Source organism: Macaca fascicularis, chromosome 4 (genome assembly GCF_037993035.2).
Source record: "Macaca fascicularis isolate 582-1 chromosome 4, T2T-MFA8v1.1".
NCBI lineage: Eukaryota > Metazoa > Chordata > Mammalia > Primates > Cercopithecidae > Macaca > Macaca fascicularis.
Genome location: NC_088378.1, coordinates 12,644,826 through 12,665,028, shown reverse-complemented (window position 1 = coordinate 12,665,028; position 20,203 = coordinate 12,644,826). Strand labels below are relative to the sequence as shown.

At 48.4% G+C, this 20,203-nt stretch overlaps 1 protein-coding gene across 3 annotated transcripts in view; it reads right to left on the bottom strand.

Moving 5' to 3' along the window:
• Positions 1-13,923, bottom strand: part of FOXO3 (forkhead box O3) — a 126,738-nt gene extending 112,815 nt beyond the window's left edge. Inside the window, exons 1-2 of one of the 3 annotated variants that reach the window (XM_045391691.3) lie at positions 13,733-13,923; positions 11,922-12,661 (exon numbers count right to left, since the gene is read on the bottom strand). In XM_045391691.3, the coding sequence (XP_045247626.1) occupies positions 11,922-12,539 (618 nt within the window). In that variant the 5' untranslated portion in view covers positions 12,540-12,661; positions 13,733-13,923. The other 2 variants (XM_074036810.1, XM_065543202.1) reach the window with 2 other exon arrangements.
• Between the last annotated feature and the right edge of the window lie 6,280 nt (positions 13,924-20,203).

Sequence of the window (20,203 nt, the reverse complement as noted above, 5' to 3'; positions counted from 1 at the left end):
CACAGAAATTTCTGCGATAAGGTCCCATCCCAAAAGATTTCTACTGACCATGCATCACTCTACTGTTCTAAATAATACACTGTGCATCTGACCCATAGTAAACCATGGTCACACCTGGCAGTGACCAAAGAGAAATGGAGAATCACCAAACCAACAGGTTTCTAACAGAATTCTCAAGCCATTCCTACTCTCCCATTAAAGACTCAGTCAGGTACGTGCTAATTCTTAAAAGTTACTTAGCTCATGCAAAAATCAATGGAAGGAGCCTAAATCACAGAGCTTAGTCCACTTCCCACCAGCACACAGAGAGGTGTTGTTACTCAGAGTGAGCACGACTCTGAAGATGAGCATTCAACACGGACTCAGAAGGATTAAGGTGAGGATTCCTGGGGATAGAGGTAAAGAATGTGGCATAGAGTAGAAACTTTTAAAATGGCACCTCTTTATTTATTTTTTATTTTATTTATTTATGAGATGGAGTCTTGTTCTGTCACCCAGACTAGAGTGCAGTGGCACAATCTCAGCTCACTGCAAGCTCCGCCTCTTGGGTTCACGCCATTCTCCTGCCTCAGCCTCCTGAGTAGCTGGGACTACAGGCACCCACCACCACACCATGCCCGGCTAATTTTTTTTGTATTTTTAGTAGAGATGGGGTTTCACTGTGTTAGCCAGGATGGTCTCGATCTCCTGATCTCATGATCTGCCCGCCTTGGCCTCCCAAAGTGCTGGGATTACAGGCATGAGCCACCACGCGTGGCCAACAGCTCTTTAATTTCTTGCTGGACCCCACCCAAAGTCCCACCCACACTCCAGGAGACAGGAAAGTATACTAGAAAAGGCAAATGCTCCCAAGTCAGAGAGCCCTGGGTTTGGATCCCAAGTAAGTTACTTTCACCTCTCTGAACCATTTCCTTGTCTTTAAACTGGGGTTTACATTTAAATGCCTATCTTATAGGATCAATATTAAATGTAAAAAACTTAGTTGAGTAACGGGCACATAATAAGGGCTCAATAAATCACAGCTACTATTACTGTCATTGTTATTATAAATAGGCCAGAAATGTCTTGTGTAGACTCCTCTTTTTATTGTAAAAACCAAACTGTATCTCTAATATAACCCTGACACCCCTCCCCAAAAATACTATTTTAAAACATGAGAATAATCTGATACAATTCTGATTCTTAAATGTCTGAACATTTCAAGCCAAACCCTACTGGGTACCTACAAGATATCTACTGCTACTGCTGCTGCTTCTATGAGGACAACCACTCAACGTTCTATGCTTTAATAGAAGAGCTGGTTTTTCAGATGTAAATATAAACACAGGGGACACGAGCCTGAAGGACCAAGTGTGTGAGACGTTGCAAGGCTTGAACCAAGCATAGGACACACTGAGGGAACTCCAGAGAGATCTGGATTAGCCTTACCACCATCACTGATAGCAGTGAACGTGGTATGCCTCCAACTTCTCAAGCCCTGACAGGGCCAAAAGGAGGCTGCTTCTTCCACACTTGTCTTCCACTGAGGAGCCCTGGCTTTTCCCTCCCCTCCCCTCAAAGACTGACTCTTCTAGACCAAAGCCCTCAGCCAGACTTCATGGACTTACTGTAAACCTCAAGCCCACAATCAACAAGCACAGCCATACTGTCAGTTCACAAAACAGGCAGAGAAAAAGAAATTCAGTAAGGAAGGGGAATAGGGGGAAGGACACACCTTATTCAAAATTCGAAAGAGGGCCATGTTCTAGTAGCTCTAACTGGGAAATCAAGGAAAATTCATGCCTCCCTCTGTCCTCACTGCAGGATAAAAAAAAAAGAAGAAATGCAGATGACAAGAAAGTCGCCTATGAATGATTATTAACACTTTAATTTGAATCTAAATAAGGTCTTTTTATTCTTCTCCATCTGCAACTCTGCCATTCTCACTCTTCTATCCCTAGGCTCCTAGGTTACTTTCTTAGGACTGCCATAAAAAAAATTACCACGAATTTCAGGGCTTAAAACAACAAAAACTCACTCCCTCTCAGTTCTGGAGGCTAGAAGTCCAAAATCAAGGTGTTGGCAAAGCCATGCTCCCTGGGAAGGCACTAGGGGAGGATCTTTTCGTGCCCCTTCCAGCTTCTGGCGGCTCCTGGCAATCCTTGGTGTTCTTTGGCTTATAATTGCATCACTCTAATATTTGTCTCCAACTTTCCACGGCCTTATTTGGGTTTCTACGTATTTTCTCCTCTTCTTATACACACCAGTCACCGGATTTAGGACCCACCCTAAGCTGATATGACTTTGCTTTAATTTAACTAATTCAGGAAAGATCCTATTTCCCAATAAGGTCACCATTCTGAAGTTCCAGGAAGACATGAATTTTAGAGGAACTCTATTCAACCCACTCCAACTGCCATGTCAAAAATAAACCCCCACCACCAAAATATGGGGCATAGTGGTGGGAGGTGACAAATTATAGCATTATAGAATTACAAAAAGTTCAAAGTTCTAGTAGTCTGTAGCTCCATGACTATTCACTTTTGAACTGGAAATAATGTTGTTCTTACTTTTTACCTTACTTTTCTCTCTTACCTGAGAGAAATGTAAACACATACATTTCTCTCACCCATGAACAACTGTGAGGCCTTGGAAAATATCAAAAGTCCCAATCAAAATAGCACTAAAACACAGAACATCCCACCGATCCAGACACTTGACTACTCTGTAAAAATCTGGTCTTAGGTATAAACGAATATGTAGTATCAGGAATTGAGTAGCAAAAAGAGGAAAGGCAGGGGAGGATATTTTTTCCAGTTAAAAGTACTCTCATTTAATGATCTAGGAGTGGGAAGTAAATCATAGGTCTTAGAAGACCAAGGTTTCCTTTAAAACACTTGCTTTAAGTTTTTAATCTCCACACTCCCTCTCCTAAATGTTCCTTTTCTAATGATGACAATAAACTTACATGGAATCACTATATATCAGAGTTCTTTAAAAAATAATCAAGGTATTATTTTAGCTGTGTGGAGAAAAAAATAATTGAGATCAGCTTAAAGACTTGTGTACTCCCTCTGCTGGCTCTGAATTTAAAGTAAATCCTCAATACCTTCAAGGGCTAACTTAATTAACTTCACTAAACATCTAAAATACAAGGAAGGCTGGTTGCAGGGGCTCGCGTTTATAATCCCAGCACTTTGGGAGGCCAACGTAAGAGGACCGCTTGAGCCCAGGAGTTTGAGACCAACCTGGCAACAAAGTGAGACTTCATATCTCTATTAAAAAAAGCATAAAATTAGCTGGGTGTCGTGGCGCTCATTAGTAGTCCCAGCTACTAGAGCAGCTGAGGCAGGAGGATCATAGCTCTCCACAGAGAGACAGGAGTTTGAAGCTGTGGAGAGCTATGATTGTGCCACCGCACTCCAGCCTAGGTGACAGAGCAAGGCCTTGTCTCAAATAAAAAATTAAAAATAAAAATACACAAGGGAGCCAGGCGCGGTGGCTCATGCCTGTAATCCCAGCACTTTGGGAGGCCGAGAGGTCGGATCATGAGGTCAGGAGATTGAGACCATCCTGGCTAACATGGTGAAACCCTGTCTCTACTAAAAATACAAAAAATTAGCTGGGTGTGTGGCAGGCACCTGTAGTCCCAGCTACTCGGGAGGCTGAGGCAGGAGAATGGCATGAACCCGGGAGGCGGAGCTTGCAGTGAGCCGAGATGGCACCACTGCACTCCAGCCTGGGCGACAGAGCAAGACTCCATCTCAAAAAAAAAAAAAACAAAAAAAACACACACACACACACAAACAAGGGAAAATATGATGTGGATTCTTCCACCCCACCCCACCCCCCAGTGGTTTTCAAATTCTCAAACACGTACTGAAAACTACCAAACACATCTCTGTTGGGTTTACTACAGGTTCACTCCAGAAGGAAGCTGATGTATGCTGTCTGTTTGTTTGTTTGTGGGAGAGTTTACTTTCTGCTGCAGCCTTGCCCCCTACACATGTGCCACATGCTTTCCTTACTCTGTGCTCACCTCTCCACTGCAGTCCTAGGACACATCTGGACACCAAGGTGTGGTGAGCCTCCAGAAGAGAACCTGGCCTCCTCACCCTAGGCAATGACACAGGAGTAGCAGAATTACTAGAACCACCACAGCCCAGTAGAGAAGTTATCCTCTTCGCTTATGATGTTATTCCATAGTAGTAACTGAGGCACTGCAGAGAAAAAGTTTCAAGATTAAAACCTCAAAAAATCAGGAGTGAAAAGCGGAACAAGCGAACTATAGAAAAGCCTGGCTTGAAACACACTCCAATCATATATTTCCGTTTTACCAAGAGTGATACATGACAGTACTCTATGGATGCCAGCTACGTAGTTCTTTTTCCTTTAGGGGAGACTAAGATACTGGGAAATGAACGTTGTTTGGTCAAGAATAAAATGGTGAAAGATACTGGGTCTGTCCGGGCAATGATGCAGTCAGAACTGGGGTGTTCTATCATCATCACTAGCCTAACCACATATTCAGAACTCTAACTCGGAAGAACTGCAGACTGGTCCTTGAAATAGCTCATCTCAAAGACTGCCTGCTATCTCCTCTCCTTTCATACATGACTTCTATATCCCAATCCATGGATAGAAAACTTGAAGTACATTTGGGACTTCTGCCCCAAAATGCAGAACATTACAAACAACTAAGGTTTTACATAACAGCTTTGTTCCTAAAAGTGGGTAAAATAAACTTGAGGAAAAACAATTCTATGGTGACTTTCTGGACCGTGCATGTTAATAATGCAAATAGCGAGGTTACATACAGAAGGCAAACTTCATTTCCTTTTTCTCTTAATGCAAGGTCATCCCAAGATCACTCTTCCTTCAGTTTCTGTGGTAGGTACCGATGGACAGTTACAGAGTTTTCAGGGACTTACGCACTGGGTAACAAGGCGCTGCAAGAAACCCCAGATAGCACAGCATCATCTCACATTTACACCACATCACATCAACATCGATGCTAGGAGGTCTAAGGCTGATGCCACCTTCAGAGCTGCAAGTATCCAAAAGACTCCACTCATGACACCAGCTCACTCGTGAGTCAAATCAGCCCCTCTCAAAGTCACAGCCCCAGAACTAAGGCCATTCATATGGGTTGATTATACGATCCAAAAAGCAGCTCCAGATATTAGAAACACTTATTTATCTGGCAGATACATTCCCTAATTTCAAGACCCTTACAACGTGCTTAAAAATATTCAAGAGTCACAGGAAAATGACAAAATAAACAGGTAGCAGCCATGAGGTGGGCAGGGTGAGGTGGCGTTGAGAGAAAAGGCATTTAACATAGTAAGCTGAGAGTGCTGATGGTGAACACAAAAAGAGAAACACAGTGACTCCAGTGCGAGCCAGCCTAGAAGAGGGGAGAAGCAGCAGAAGACAGCAAGTGAAGTATCAGCTTGCAGAACTTGAGGCAAACAGCACTAAGATGGAACAGCTGTGAAACCACAATGGTAGGCAGCAGACACTACAGTACAGTGGTACAAACACACACTTTAAAAAAAAAAGAGAGAGAGGGTCTCACTCTGTCACCCACGCTGGAGTGGAGTGGTACAGTCATGCTCACCGCAATCTCAAGCTCCTGGGATTAAGGGATCCTCCTGCCTCAGCCTCTCAAGTAGCTGGGACTACAGACATGCAGCACCACAACAGACGTAACTTTTTTTTTTTTTGGAGACGGAAGTTCGCTCTTGTTGCCCAGGCTGGAGTACAACAGCACAATCTTGGCTCACTGCAACCTCCACCTCCTGGGTTCAAGCAATTCTCCTGCCTCGGCCTCCCGAGTAGCTGAGATTACAGGCATGCACTACCATGCCCAGCTAATTTTTTGTATTTTTAGTAGAAACAGGGTTTCACCATGTTGGTAAGGCTGCTCTCAAACTCCTGACCTCAGGTGATCCACCCGCCTGGGCCTCCCAAAGTGCTGGGTTTATAGGTGTGAGCCACCGCACCTGGCCTCTTTTTTTTTTTTTCTTCCCTGGTAGAGACAAGGTCTAACTTTGTTGTCCAGGCCGGTCTCAAACTCCTGGCCTCAGGCAATCCTCCTGCCTTGGCCTCCCAAAGTGTTAAAATTATAGGCATGAACCACTGCACCGACTGGACACACCGTTACTCCACCCCTACTAGCTGTGGAACCCTGAACCCAGTCACTCACATATTCCTAGCATGTTTCTCACCTGCAAAATCAGGTAGTTAGATGATCTTTAAGATCTCTTTTAATTCTGAGTTTTAGGCAACAAGTAATACAGATGAGTCAGTGGCATCAAGGCTCCACATCCACTCCAGAGGAAGGCCAAATCTACATCAGGCCCTGGGAGACAGAACTGAGGATCCCAGATCAGTCCAGGGCCAAAACATGCTCTATCTAATCCAGGTGGAGCTTGGAAAACCAAAGCTTCTCCCAAACAGACCCAATCCACAGGAACCATGGTACGGTGGCTGTGCATCTCCAAAGCAAGCTCAAAATGATCTGCAGAGAGTTAAAGGCCAGCTCCAAGCCATGTTGGACATCAAATTTGCCATTTGCCAGCAACTTCTTAGCAGAGTTGGAGTACTAGAGAAAGCAGAAATACAGATGTAAAAAAAAAAAAAGGCAACGGGAATAGGCAGCAATGACAAGCTCACAAAGCACAGATATGCTATAGCTTATTTTCTGTCTCCTCCATCAGAATATGAACTCCTGTGAGCGAACTGGAACTTTATCTGCCTTGTGCTACCACTACATCCCTAGGTCCTGGCAGAATGCTCTGCAGGCAGCATGCCTTTGATAAACATTTGCTGAATACATGAAATGAGATGTGATGCAAATGAGTACAAAGGGTTTTCTCTTCCCAATCTTTCATTCACTTACTGTATACCAGCTGTAACATCCACTGATACCAACTCATCTTTGCATTTATGATCCACAGCTCCTTTTATAGCACCAAAAAGGTAAAGTGGCTTTTCAGGACCCCTCAACTTGTGATGCAGGAAAAGAAGAAAAATGAGGAGTTGAGAACAGGGTCAAGTCTGTCCCCACAGGCAAAGTAAGTGGGTATACAAACAAAATAAATTCCATATTTTCTCCAGCCCTGGGAATCTGGAATCTGGAATCTGGAATCTGATGCACCAGCTCTGGGTAAGTTGGGCAACCTGCCAGAATGCACAGGCCTAAACAGTCTTTAAAAAAAAAAAAAAATTAAGACGGGGTTTTGCTATGTGCCCAGGCTGGTCTTGAACTCCTGGGCTCAAGCCTAAACAGCCTTATCTTTGCATTTTCACGAAGATCTCTGAATGGATGGTAAACTTTTGCCAGACCAAATTAAATGACTTATTAGTGAGACAAGGCCTCTTCGTTAATTTTCCAAATAAAAATATCTTGCAGTTTTTAAGTAAGATTCACAAGCAGAGTACTAAAAAGTTTAACTACAAGATGTTCTTGTATGGTGTCATTTTCTTAAAATAGAACCCTCCTAAAATCTCCCAAAAATAAGTCTGCTGTAGTTTCATTTCATTTTCTAAGAAGGAGATAAACACATCAAAACACACACTTAGCTTCTTTTTTAAAGAGTCTCTGTTATATGGGACTCACAGATCAAAGTCTAAAAGGGCCAATTTCTTCACTTCAGAGGTCAATGACACAGCTTTGAAAAAGAGGAAAAACAGTCCCTCTAGTGTACTGGGGCTGTAGAAAGAGGAAGTATATTAGTTGAGAATCACTGACGAAGACACTATTGCCAAAGGAAATTACAAAACAACATATTGGCAACACGGGCCAAGCAGACAGATTCTTCACACACCATCATAACTGGCCTTTCGGTGAGTTACTCCAAAAGGTGACTGAGGTCAAAATTATGAGCCAATGTGGAATTGTTATGACTTAGTCATTTTCAAATTAAAAAAAAATTTAAACAGAGTTGCAGTTAAAATAACATTTTTCCTAATACAGTGTGTTGAAAAGGAACTGGATGTATTAATCTAAAGAACAGAAACAGTGAGGACATAAATAAGCATTATGTGACAGGACAGCCCTCATCTTTTTATCTTGGCAAGAAGCCTTAACAATACACATTCTTACATGAAAGAAGACTCGGACTCTTGAAGAACTATCCTCTGCAGCAGCAGCAGCAGAAATGTTAACACAGTATTCCCCACATTGGTGAAATTATGGGAACCACTACAGAAACTCAAGTCTGCCTAATTTGATTACATCCTGACCCATGGGAAAAGCAGATGTGTGGTGTGTGTAACGAAATAAGTGATAGATGGGCCTTACCAGGTAAGCCCTGGAGTCCTTAGAGATCTCCCTAAGACAAGAGGAACTGAGAGAATTCACTTGTTCAATTATGGGTGCAGTGCAAGCTTAATCTGAATTAAAGGAAATGTAACCTTTTCCCCTCTTAACCACATCTGATTATTCATTTCTACTTTAATGCCCAAGGTAAGGGAACCTGTGAGATAGCCATCATCCTTCTCCCTGACACAGTATCTGACAAATGTAAGTAAACCAAGGGCTTCCTCTTTTTGTTAAAATGCTATCCTTCTCACCTCTTTTATCACTTCATAGTTCCTAAGTACCCCTACTGACAGGCACTGGACAGTTACGCAAACATGATACACTCACTCAGCCTCAATCTACATTTGCGCATCCTTTTGATGCTGAAATAATAAGCAAGATGTTTTTAGATTGAGAGGCAAATATGCCTTTCAGGAAAGCAACCTCTACTTATGTAAGACTATCCATTACCTAGTAAATGACCTTTAAAAAAAGATCAATTTAAAGAAGAAAATGGAGAACAAAAACCTCTAGAACTGTGGCTACTAATTGCCTCTCTACTAACTAGCTGTGTGATCTTAAGAAAGTCATTAGCTTTTCCAAAAATCAGGTTCTTCACCAGTAAAATAAGAGGGTTGAACTAGATCAGGAAACTTCATCCTAACTATACGTTAGAATCACCTAAGAAACTTAAAAAAAAAAAAAAACCCACAAAACACAAAACCTTCAATGCTAAGCCACACACAACCCAAATTAAATCAAATTCTCTAGGTATTTGTATTTTTCAGAAAAGTTCCCAGGTAATTCAAACATGCAACCAGGGCTGAGAACCACTGGTTTAGATTCTGATCTCCAAGCCCTCTTTTTCTAATTCTTTCATGTTATGATGTTAGGGTGACAATTTTGGTTACAAGGTCTCATAATGCAATGGCCCAAATAGCCTCAAAAGAAGTAAAGACCTGCGTGCCCTTTATGCACATATGACTAGGAGATATTAATCTGAATTCTACACATTTTTGGAAGTTAAAAATCCTCTTACATTACTCAGAATGAAAATAGTGTGGTTTAAATGCACATGCATGCTTCCAAAATGACTAATCACGACAAGAATCAACTCCTAAACTTGGACACATGGAAATGGGTCACAATTAGCTCCTGACCTCTCTCCCTTTTCCCTCTTCTTCCACTAAACCACAAGTACAAAAAAAAGGTTGCCTATTAGTCATAATCACAATATGAAACCAGCCCCAGTTTCAAAGGGCCTTCTCCATCATCAAAGATTTGAAAGTTCCTGCATGGCTGCATCTTTTGAAGATCTTATAAAAACTCTAACAAAATTATATCCCTTTAGCCGTCAAGGATTAGTTGCCATGTGACACTCAGAAATGTATTGGTAAAAAATTTTAAGGTAAAAAGAATCATAAAATGTGTGCCCTGTATTAAGCATATTAAGCCTTGAAAATTTCAATTTACAGTATTTTTAAGATTTTAGTTGAAGAAAAATGAGACAGCAGAGAAGGGTAAAAGAAACCATGAGGCAAAAAAATGGTTATGACATAAAATCATAAAGTTTATGACTAGGCCCAAAATCTGTATTGCAAGTCCTACAAACTGTATGAAAATGTAACTAGCCCAATCTCAATTCATGCCTACTTTTGGTAATACCATTTTCTCATGTAAATCTTCCCCCCCAAAATAAAATTCATTAAACTTATTATCTTTAACTATAAACACAATAACAAGAAATATTATTTATGAAATTAAATTTTTGTAACCTTAAAAATCACAGGAAAGGTGAAAACCTCTTCCTACATTAACTTTTTAACTAAGTTAAAAGTTAACTAACTTTTCACTAACATATTCTCCTCACCAAATTCAAACATGCAAGACTAAATTTCAAGTGAGAGAAATCTGAAAAGTATTTCGAACCCCCAAATCCATGTTCTCAGATCCTGTCTGCTAACCCCTTCCTGATACTATACAGTGAGATTAACCATTCCTATCCACTTGGAAACCCAGTTTTAAAAGATGTCACACTAGTGCTCTTTTCAAATGGAATTGTCTTTCATCCTTTCTGTAAAGAACTCTCATATCATACAACTGGCATTCTTTTATAAAGCAATTAAATTAGACCAAATATAAGACTCATAATGTTAGCATTTGTTAAAAGAAATGAGACAGATTTGTGGATTAATATCAAAGCACATGTGTTTTACTTTTGAAGTATCTAATACAAAGCCTCTCTGATACAAGCCGTATTTAACTTTGGACGAGTTTTCTAGAGGCAAAATAAAACATTCTCTACATTAGGTTCTTTAGCTTTTTCATATACAGGCTCGTCTCCAGTGCTTCCATTGAATTCTCCACTAAGATTAAACTGTTCTTATTTTTGTATCTCCTGAAACCCAGGAAAACAAGAAGAAAGGGAATGAGGAAGCAACTACTTTCACATTAAAAAAAAAAAAAAAAATCTAAGCTAAATTGCAAATAGGAGCAGCTGATAAGAGATGTGTATCTCCAATTGCACAGGACTCTTTGGCCTGGTACTGACACATTACTGTCTTGGGGAAAGGGGCCAGGGAGGTGCCTAGGAAGAGCAAAGCAACTGGATATCAGCAGCCCAACAGGGGCAGAGGAGTTAATCTCTTTGGATACCCAACAGCAGGAAGTCATTACATCATAGGCCTTTCCACATCTCTCTCCCTACCACGTGTCCCGTGCCCCAAGAGGATGATAAGGAACGGTAGAGAGTCTCTCTTCGGGTTCATTTACAGGTAGAAGCCATTACGGCCCGGCCAAGCCCCCAAACCTCCTCCCAATCGCCAGAGTGAATGAAGCGCAGGTCCCCACACCAGAGCCCTTCCCTCAAACGGTGCCAGAGTCCAGGCCTCGGCGGGAGCAGATGGTGCAGCCAGTCTGGATTGAGGTGGCCAGATCGGCCGGTTCGAGGCCCCAGAACATTTCAGAAGCAGCTAGTAAGAAGCAGATTTACTGGAGCGACATCTCTGAGAAGGAAAGGTATCAATACAGGCAAGGAAAGGAAGCCGTCCAGGAAGAGGTTTGCAACCACTACTTTTTCTAATGGGATCGATGTGCCTGTAGGAGTTAACACCCACAAGCTGAAACTTGGACCCGAAGGTTCTCATTCAGCTAGTGACGACACAACATGCTCCTGCGACAGACTGGAAACCACACATCCAACCCCTCCTCTGGACACTGCGTCCCAAACACCCCCCCACACACACCTCTCACTCCACCTACAGCGCCCGCATCAGACCCCCACTACGGTAAACTCTACTCCAAAGTTGGCTGCAGACCTACCTTCTCGGCGCTGTCCTGAGAATCCAGCAAATGTACTCCTGTCCGTTCGCCCTTCCCTCGCCGGCGTCCCCTGCCCCCTCTCCTCACCTGGCCATGCCCTAGGCCTCTGGGAGCCTCCTTCCCCCCTCCGGGCCGTCCCCAGGTGCCCCTACTACAGGAGTCAAAGAGAACACCCAAAGCCTCACAGTGAAGGCTCCCCCTGCCAACCCCTTGCCCTGGAGCCCGCAGGCGCGCTCCGACGAATCCGAGGGCGCGTCTCGCGCTGCGCAGGAGGCCCGGCGGGTCCTGCCGCCAGCCCGGGGTGGGTACGCACCTTCCAGCCGGCAGAGCTGTTGCTGTCGCCCTTATCCTTGAAGTAGGGCACGCAACGCACCATCCACTCGTAGATCTGGGACAGAGTGAGCCGTTTGTCCGGGGAGCTTTCGATGGCGCGGGTGATCAGGTCCGCGTAGGACAGGTTTCCCCAGGCGTTCCGCCGCGACGAGCATTTCCTCGGCTGCCCGGAGCCCCCAGCCGCCCCCGGCTGCGGCGGTGGCAGCGGCTGCTGAGGCTGCAGCAGCGCCTGTGTACCCCCGCTCAGAGCGCCCGCCGCGGTGGCTGGCCCAGACCCGGGGTCTTGCCCTCCGGGTGCCAGCACCCGGGCCGAGTCCTCAAGGAGCAGCCCGGAGCCCAGCGTGCCGCTCCCGCCGCCGCCGATCGCCATGGCCGAGCCGGCCCGTCCCCCGCCGTCCTCGTCGTCTTCATCGTCCTCCTCCTCGGGGATCATGGAGTCGGCGGCCGTCTCCCCCGAGGGCTTAGCAGGGCTCGCTTGGAGCTCCGGCCTTTGCAGGGGCCACGTACAGGAGCGCGGACGGCTCTGGGGCTCGAACTCCGGGTCCAGCTCCACTTCCAGCGGAGAGAGCGGGGCCGGGGAGGCCGGTGCCTCTGCCATCTTCGCCGCCCGCCCGCGGCTGGGGCTCTCGCGCTCTCCTCTCGCGCCGGGGCGGGGTGCGGCGGGGGAGGGACGTGGGCGCCGCGAAGGCTCCGGCTCCCGGGCGCCGCCGCCGCCGCCGCCTGGGGAAGCACCAGAGGAGAGAGAAGGAGAGTTGGTTATCCCGGGCCGGAGCGCAGTCCTCGGCGAGTCCTCGCCCGCCGCCACTACCTCCCAGCCTTGCCGCGCCCGCCTCCCAGGAACAGGCGGACCTGGAGACGTGCGGCCAGCGAACCTGGCGCAGCAGACACCGCCCCCTGGCCAGGCCGCGGGGGAGCCGCGAGCGAATCGACGGCCTCGCGCGGGGCAGCCCCCTCCCCCCGCGGCCCGCCGCAGGTCCCTCCCGGGCTAGGCGGCGGGGCGGGGAGAAGGGGGAGGGGCGCCCGGGGGAGGGGCGGCCGCGCCTTTAAAGCGGGCAGCGGCCGGAGCTGGCGCAGCCGAGCGGCGGTCAGAGCCCGAGCTCGGGCGTGCGTGCGTTTGTTTATGTTTCGCTCGGGCCCGCTCTAGTGCCTTCCGCGGCGCCGCCGCTCAAGTCTGTGCTGTCTTCGGCTCTTCTCCCCTTTCCCGGCCCAGCTGCCTCCGCGACCCCCCGTCACCCCTAACCCGGTCGAATGGCCCGAGCCCGGGGACTGCGCGGGCAGCTCCCTCTCCTCTCTTCGTCCGCGGGCCGGAGGGCGAACGGGGGTCTGGGCGCAGATGGGCCCTTGTCACTTCCAAAAAATAAAGGAAACACGGAAAGAAGGGGAAGGAGCAGCCCGGCGGGCGTTCGCAGAGGGTCGAGCCCGGCAGGGACGGCCACTTCGGGATTTTGTGTGGTTTGCATTCTCGCGGACGTCGTCCCCTCCGCCCCCTTCCCAGTCGGGATCCGGGGGAGGGAGCGAGTCGGAACATAAATCTTCCAACAGGTCGGGAAGCGCCAAGTCTCCCGGGCTGCTAGAAAACCCGGACCAGCATGTTCATCACCTCCTTGCTCCCGCTGCTGCCATCTTGACAGTTTCCCCCTTCCCTTGAGTCCTTTAAAAACACTAGCGGGCGAGAAGGGGGGCGCGCACACCGCGGCTCGGGGAGGGGAAAGGGAAGCGCCCGGCCCAGCTCGGAAGCAGATCCGGAGTCACCGGGAAGGCGGCCGCCCGCTGCACGGCTCCGGCGCCTACCTCGCTTCCTTCCCTTCAGGGACGCGGCGGGACGACGCACGATCCCGCGCGGGCCTGGGGCACGGCGAGGAGGGGGCGCGCAACCTCGGCGAAGGAGGAGCGCTCGGGCCGTCGCCGCAGCCCGCCCGAGGAACCGCCTGTCAGCTCGCGCGCCGCCGCCTTCCACATTCCTCCTCCTCCCTTCCACGAGCAGGGCGGCCGCAGCAGCAGCACAAAGTTATAGACACACGCAGGGCGCCTCAACCTAAGCTGACGGCGGGCGGGCGGGCGGGTCCCCGCCCAGGGGGAGGGCTGGGCGGCGGGCTGGGCGCGCGGCGGGCGTGTGTGTGTGAGTGCGCGTGTGTGAGCTCGCGCGCGCCTGCGCGGGCCAGCTCCGCGGGGCTGCGGGCGTGGGTGTCCGGGAGCGCGCCGTGAGCCGGGATTCGGCGGGCTCCCGCTGCTGTCCCCGCTGGGCTCCTCCTCCCTCCCGAGAGCCCCAACGACAACAAAGCGCGGCGTTGGCCCGGGAGAGGAGGGAGAGGAAAGAGAAGCGGGAGCTGCAGGAGCGACAGCCTCCGACGCTCCAAGGAGCGCAGCGGCGTGGCCTCTCCGACTCCGGGCAGGGCGCCTGGTACCAGGGTCCCCGACCTGCGCGTCCGCCCGCCGGGCTCTGGGCCAGCCCCGGTGTCCGGTTCCCTGTTAGAACCCGACACTAGGTAACACCCGAGGTGAGATGCTGGGCGTGGATGGCAAGGTTTACCGCGGCGTGGAAATACTGAACGGCGAAGATGTTGGCGCCTGCACAACTTCGATAAGCTGATGCTCACAGATTCGATCAGGCACCAAAAGGTTTGCACTGAATCTCTCGCCTCGGACGGTGGACCACAGTCGTGTTTCACTTTTCATGTGTTTCATGGCAAACGGGGGAGAGGTGTAACTAACTCCGAAGAAATGCAAATTTACCCCTGTCCTACATTCAAGAGCAGATTCCGAACAATTGAGAAGGGGAAATAATTTTAATCTAATTTGTAAATGACGACAAAACCGCTACGTGTGCATTTTTGACTTTTAAAAAAATACGTATCCTTTAGGTTAAACAAAAAACATCTGCACAAGTCCTTTTTCTACGATCCGTGCCCCAAATGTTTATTTGTACTCTACGAATGCACTACACGCGACATGCACACCAAAAGTCTAGACACTAGTTCATAAATATCTTTTTTTAAAAAATCCTTGTAAGTCACCAGAGATAGCTCAGAGTCTAGAAGCGGGCTCCTCAACGACCCCATACACAAAAAGGTCTAGCCCAGCGTACACAGGAGCCAGCCCGCCCCGCCGCCTCCGGGCTCCGGGCTTTGCGCAGCGCCCGTCACTCAAGTGACGCGCGGCCCCGCCCCTGCACCAAGCTAGTTCGACGCGTACAAACAGATGATGTCATCGTCTCCACACGCGCGTGACCCCGGAGCTCTCCGCCGCGTCGCCATTCGCTGCGCGGCTTACTCGTCAAGGCACGCCGCGTGCTTACTGGCCGCGGCTACCAGTCTCCAGGCCCCAGACGCCCCTCTCCGCCCCCCGCCCCCGCCCCCCAGCAAATAATAAACAATCGAGTAAAATTCTAAGGAAGGAGAGAGAGGAGAGGGAAAAAGGGAGAGGGCGCACTAGAAACCAATCCTTCGCCCGCTGGCGGTGGGAGGGCTCAAGGGGGGACGCGAGAAGACAGCGGACGGGAGGAAGGGAGCCGACCTGGGACCCTGCGGCCGCCGGCGACAAGGAGGCGTCGGGGGCGGAAAGTTGCAGCGCACTCGACTGGGTGCGCCTGGCGGGGTAGGGGGCACTAGGGCCTGGAGCGGCTGGGCTGGGGGCTCGTGGGCGGGACGCGACCAGCCGAGGGGGCGGGGACTGAGCGGCGCCGGCCGACACGTGCGGGAGGAGGGCGGGCGCGCGCGCTGCACACGCTGGGCCCGAGCGCGCGGCCTCGGTAGCCGCGCGCGCTTGTTTACCAGCGCACGTGGGTGTTATTTTTAAATGGAATGTGGCGCTGGCTGCGCTGCCGAGTGGCGGGCGCGTGGGGCCGCCCGCGCTGGCTGGGGGACGCGGCGGGGCCCGCGGCGCGGCCTCTCCGGGCGCTGCTCGCGAGACAGCCAGGCTGTCCTCGCTGCGCGCCGCTGGCGTAGCCGGCGGCCCGGGCCGGGGAATCTGAGAGTTTCGCGCGCTGCCCGAGCCGCGGCGGAGACGACGGTTTGCCGCCGCGGAACGCCGCCGTCTTTGCGCCCAGCTCGGCTCTCGCATTCACATTCAGGGAACAAAGCCTCCTGCTTGTGCTTCGCCCAGGAGGCCGCGCCAGTCCGCGGCCACGGTTTCTGGAGCAGATCTCACACGCGCACACACTCACTGGCACACATATTTTGGCCGCGAGAGGGACCCTCAGCACCCTACGTGCTCTGTGTCCTCGCTTCCTTGTACCGAATTCCCCCGGTCAACATGTGCCTGTCTCGTGGGCATGCGGCTGTGCCCACTAGAAATGCGCTTCTGCTATTTCGGGTTGCCCTTGGAAGGGGAAGTCTGGGGAAGGGGTCTCTGACTGCTTACTGGGATTGCTCCTCACGAGGCACCTCTCCTCTCCTTGTAGGCCTGTCCCACTGAGAAGCCCCGCGTTTGCATTTGGTTTACAGCCTGGGAGTGTGGAGTGTGATGTACGACCACAACTCGGCTTCAAGTGCCAGTGCTTGGGGTACAGGTTGGGTATGGTGGTATGGTGGTGGTTAAAAGCTGGTATTGAGCTTTGCACGAAGAACTGGGAGGCTAGATCACCCAGGGCCGCGCATCGTGATGCAGCATAAAATTCCAAGAATTTTCCGTTGCTGGTTTAAATACTTGTAACACTGTAGAAGAAATCCACGCGTTTTCTTCTCTAAATTTAAGCAATCTTTTGTCATTAGAGTGCAGACCTGCAAAAGTAGAAATAATGTGTTTACAGTGGCTGGGCTCTCAGCCATTAGATTTTCAGTATAAACATGTTGAGTGTCCATTTACAGAACGCATATCCCAGGGGCATTCCAAAAGAGTGGAAGAGTCAAAGATTCAGTAGATTAACACAGCATTGTGAGCTTCACAGTGAGGAATGGGGGACGGGGGGCAGGCACATGATAAAGCCATTTCCCTTGAAGAGCTTACTTGAGGGTATAAGACACGTTAAAAAGAAATATTGCAAGTTTAAAAATAGTAGAAGGCGGGGTGCAGTGGCTCACACCTGCAATCCCAGCACTTTGGGAGGCTGAGGCGGGAGGATGCCTTGAGCCCAGGAGTTCGAGACCAGCCTAGACAACGTGACGAAAACCGGGTGTCTACAAAAAATACAAGAAGTCCCAGCTATGGGAGGCCGAGGTGTAAGGATGGATCGCTTGATTCCAGGAGGTCCAGGCTGCAATGAGCCATGATTGTACCACTGCATTGCAGCGTGGGTGACAGAGTGAGGCCTTGTCCTCCCTTCCCCACCACAAAGGAAAACAAAACAGCAACAACAAAAAAACAGTAGAAGACAAATTCAAGAGGTCATATGTAGAGTGTTGAGTAAGTTTCAAGTGAATTGAAGATCCAAAGCTTCATTTGGAAGTGACTGTAAACTTGCAACTTTGTAAATGTGCACCTTATACCCTTGTAATTCGTGCATATGGGCAAACCTTTGAAAACTCAGAGGTTGAATCTCAGAGATTGTTCTCTTTTAGCCACAAATTGCCTTGACCTTTGCCTTCCTCTAGTAGGCCTCCTTGTTCCTTCTCCATTTCTTCCTACCAGAAGTTATGGTTGTTAATTGAGAGGAAATGCCAGCATTCCCTTCAAGGCAGAATTTTTGGTCAAAACTTTTCCCACCTCTTATTGAACAATTTTATGCCCTATTTATTTCTATTAATAATTTAAGGTGGTGCTTGTTCACTCTATTTTGCAAATCCAGTCACTGGAGGGACAAAATTTAAGATGTTTACCTAAGTAAGCTGGGTAAAATCACCATTTCAAACACCTAGTTGTGAGGGGATTCGTGGTAGAGGCCAGGGCTCTCCCTCTGAGGGGGCACCACTCACTCAGCACCTGTATCCTAGCCTAGTTCTCCTTGCACCTAGGCCAGCTGGAGCCTCCATCTGACCCCAGAGCCCACATTCTAGGAACTGAGCCTACTGCTCTTCAGCAAGTGCACATTTTCCTCTTGGGTTGACTTCTGTGTCCATCTCAGTGAAGACAGGAAACCAGTAGGACGAGGTTCCTAACGAATATGTGACCCATCTGGTATAACTGCTCCCCAGTCTATGTCTGACACCCTCATTAGTCCCTTTCTCTGCTTACCCTCTCCTCAGCAAATTACTTTCATGCAGTGTGTCTTTATTCAATACTGTGTACCAAAGAGCTATGAGCTGAGGCTCGCCCCTTGGGGCATCATTCCAGACAGGTTTCATCACCATGCTCTCCACAAGTATCTGCAGCTCCTGTCCCCTCTCTTCCCCTTTCTTCCCTGGACATGACAAACCCTGGCAAAGCGTCCCCTAGGTTGTTACAATGACTGTCTGTGGTGCATTTGGAGGGTAAGTATGTATGCTTTCATCGTTAAAAAAAGCCGGAGTTCCACAAAAGAGTGAATATTTACCTGAAATGGAATTGGATAGAAGAGAAATTGGGAAAAATTCTCTGTTTTGGTAATAGGAGGTAATGATACTTGTCATTACCCAACCTTGAATTGTCAATAAGTTGCAGGTCCTGAACTAAGCACTTTATTTGCAGTGCTTAGACCTCACAAAGACCATGTGAGGTACATAAAATAGTGCTAAGTGGCATGGGGGGTTAAGAATTCAGGCTCTGAATTAAGTCTGATTCCTCATTTGCCAGCCATGTGACCTTCAGATGTTACTTAACCGTGGAGCCTCAGGTCCTCATCCTTAAAATGAGAATACTTTCTAAGATTGTTGGAAGGATTGGGATAATTGAAATTATGAATCGAAAGCACTTAGTATTAGAGTACTAGGGAGTGCTTTAAAAATAGTCATGCCCAGGCTCCACCTTGGACCAACAGAATTAGAATTTGTGAGGGTAGGGTCGGCATTGATTGATTGATTGATTGTTGTTATTGTTGTTTTTAAATATTTGCCAGGTGAGTCTAAGGCAGTGAAGGTTAAGAACCCTGAGATAGAGGTCTTTCTACTGCACACGCCAGTGTTTGCCTTCAGCTCTGACCCTCTGGTTCCTGCTTAGAATGAGGACAGAGCCATTAACTGCCTACACACAGGGGGCAACTTCCATACACAAAACATCTTGGTTTATTTCTAGAACAACCTACCCCAGCAGGGACCATCCTTCTCTTTTTACCAGGATTTGCCTCAGGTCACACAGTGAGTGGCAGGCCTAGGATTCGAACTGATGATTCTGAATCCATGGCACATTCTCCTGCTCCCCAACACTGCACTGCCTCTCCAAAACGGGCCTGAAGAAAGGCTTTATTTGAGCCTTTTGGCCTAGAGAAAAGGGCCTGGAACCAGATAAGCAAACATAACCTGAGACACTTCCCCGACCTGTCTAAAGCTAGTGGTTATCTCGCCAAATCTGCCCCAATAGGGTTAGTTTTTGGTTCTCTCTGGTATTTTTCAAATTTTTCCTCTCTTGAGGTCAGGAATTCAAGACAAGCCTGAGCAAGATAGCAAGACCCCCATCTCTAAAATCTTTTAAAAGTAGCTAGGTGTGGTGGCATGCACCTGTAGTCCCCCAGGTGCTTGGGAGGCCGAGGTGGGAGGATCACTTGAGCCCAGGAACTCAAGGCTGCAGTGAAATATGATTGTGCCACACTGCACTACAGCTTGGATGACAGAGAAAGACTCCATCTCTTAAAAAAAAAAAAAATTTATTAGTCTGTTGCCAACGTTTAAAAGGAAGAGATTTCACCTAAAATTTGGATTTCTAGTTCTTCTTGAGAAGAAGATATGGTAACAGTGGCCCTATACCCACAGGGCAACAGTTAGCTGGTATGTGCTCTAGTTAGTTCACCTTTTCATCATCAGCCTCTGTCCACTGATCTCTGGGTGACTTAGCTACCCTGATTTGTATCTTCTACCTCCACAGTGGCATTGACCCACTCCAGTTCATGAGAGACGACTGTGCACATCCCTTGGTAGTTTGAAATGGACTATTATGGGAGTATTTACACAACAGAAATTGGCAAATACTAACCATCAAGGCTTGCTTGCTTTTTTTTTTCTTTCCTTTTCTTCTTTCGGAGGGCCAGTCTGCCAGCACACCACTGCCCCTACTCCACTCAGCCACTGTCTTGCCTTCTGAGGAAGATTTGTTCTGTATAGAAAGTAAAGGAAACAGAAGCACTGGAGAAACTGTACCTCGATTCTGCTTAGCAACTGATTATACATTATCTAACCTTGTTTTTAAAGTACTTCAATTTAACACAATGGAGCAAATAACCAGAACAAACTTCCTGATGAAAACTAAAGCTGGATAAGA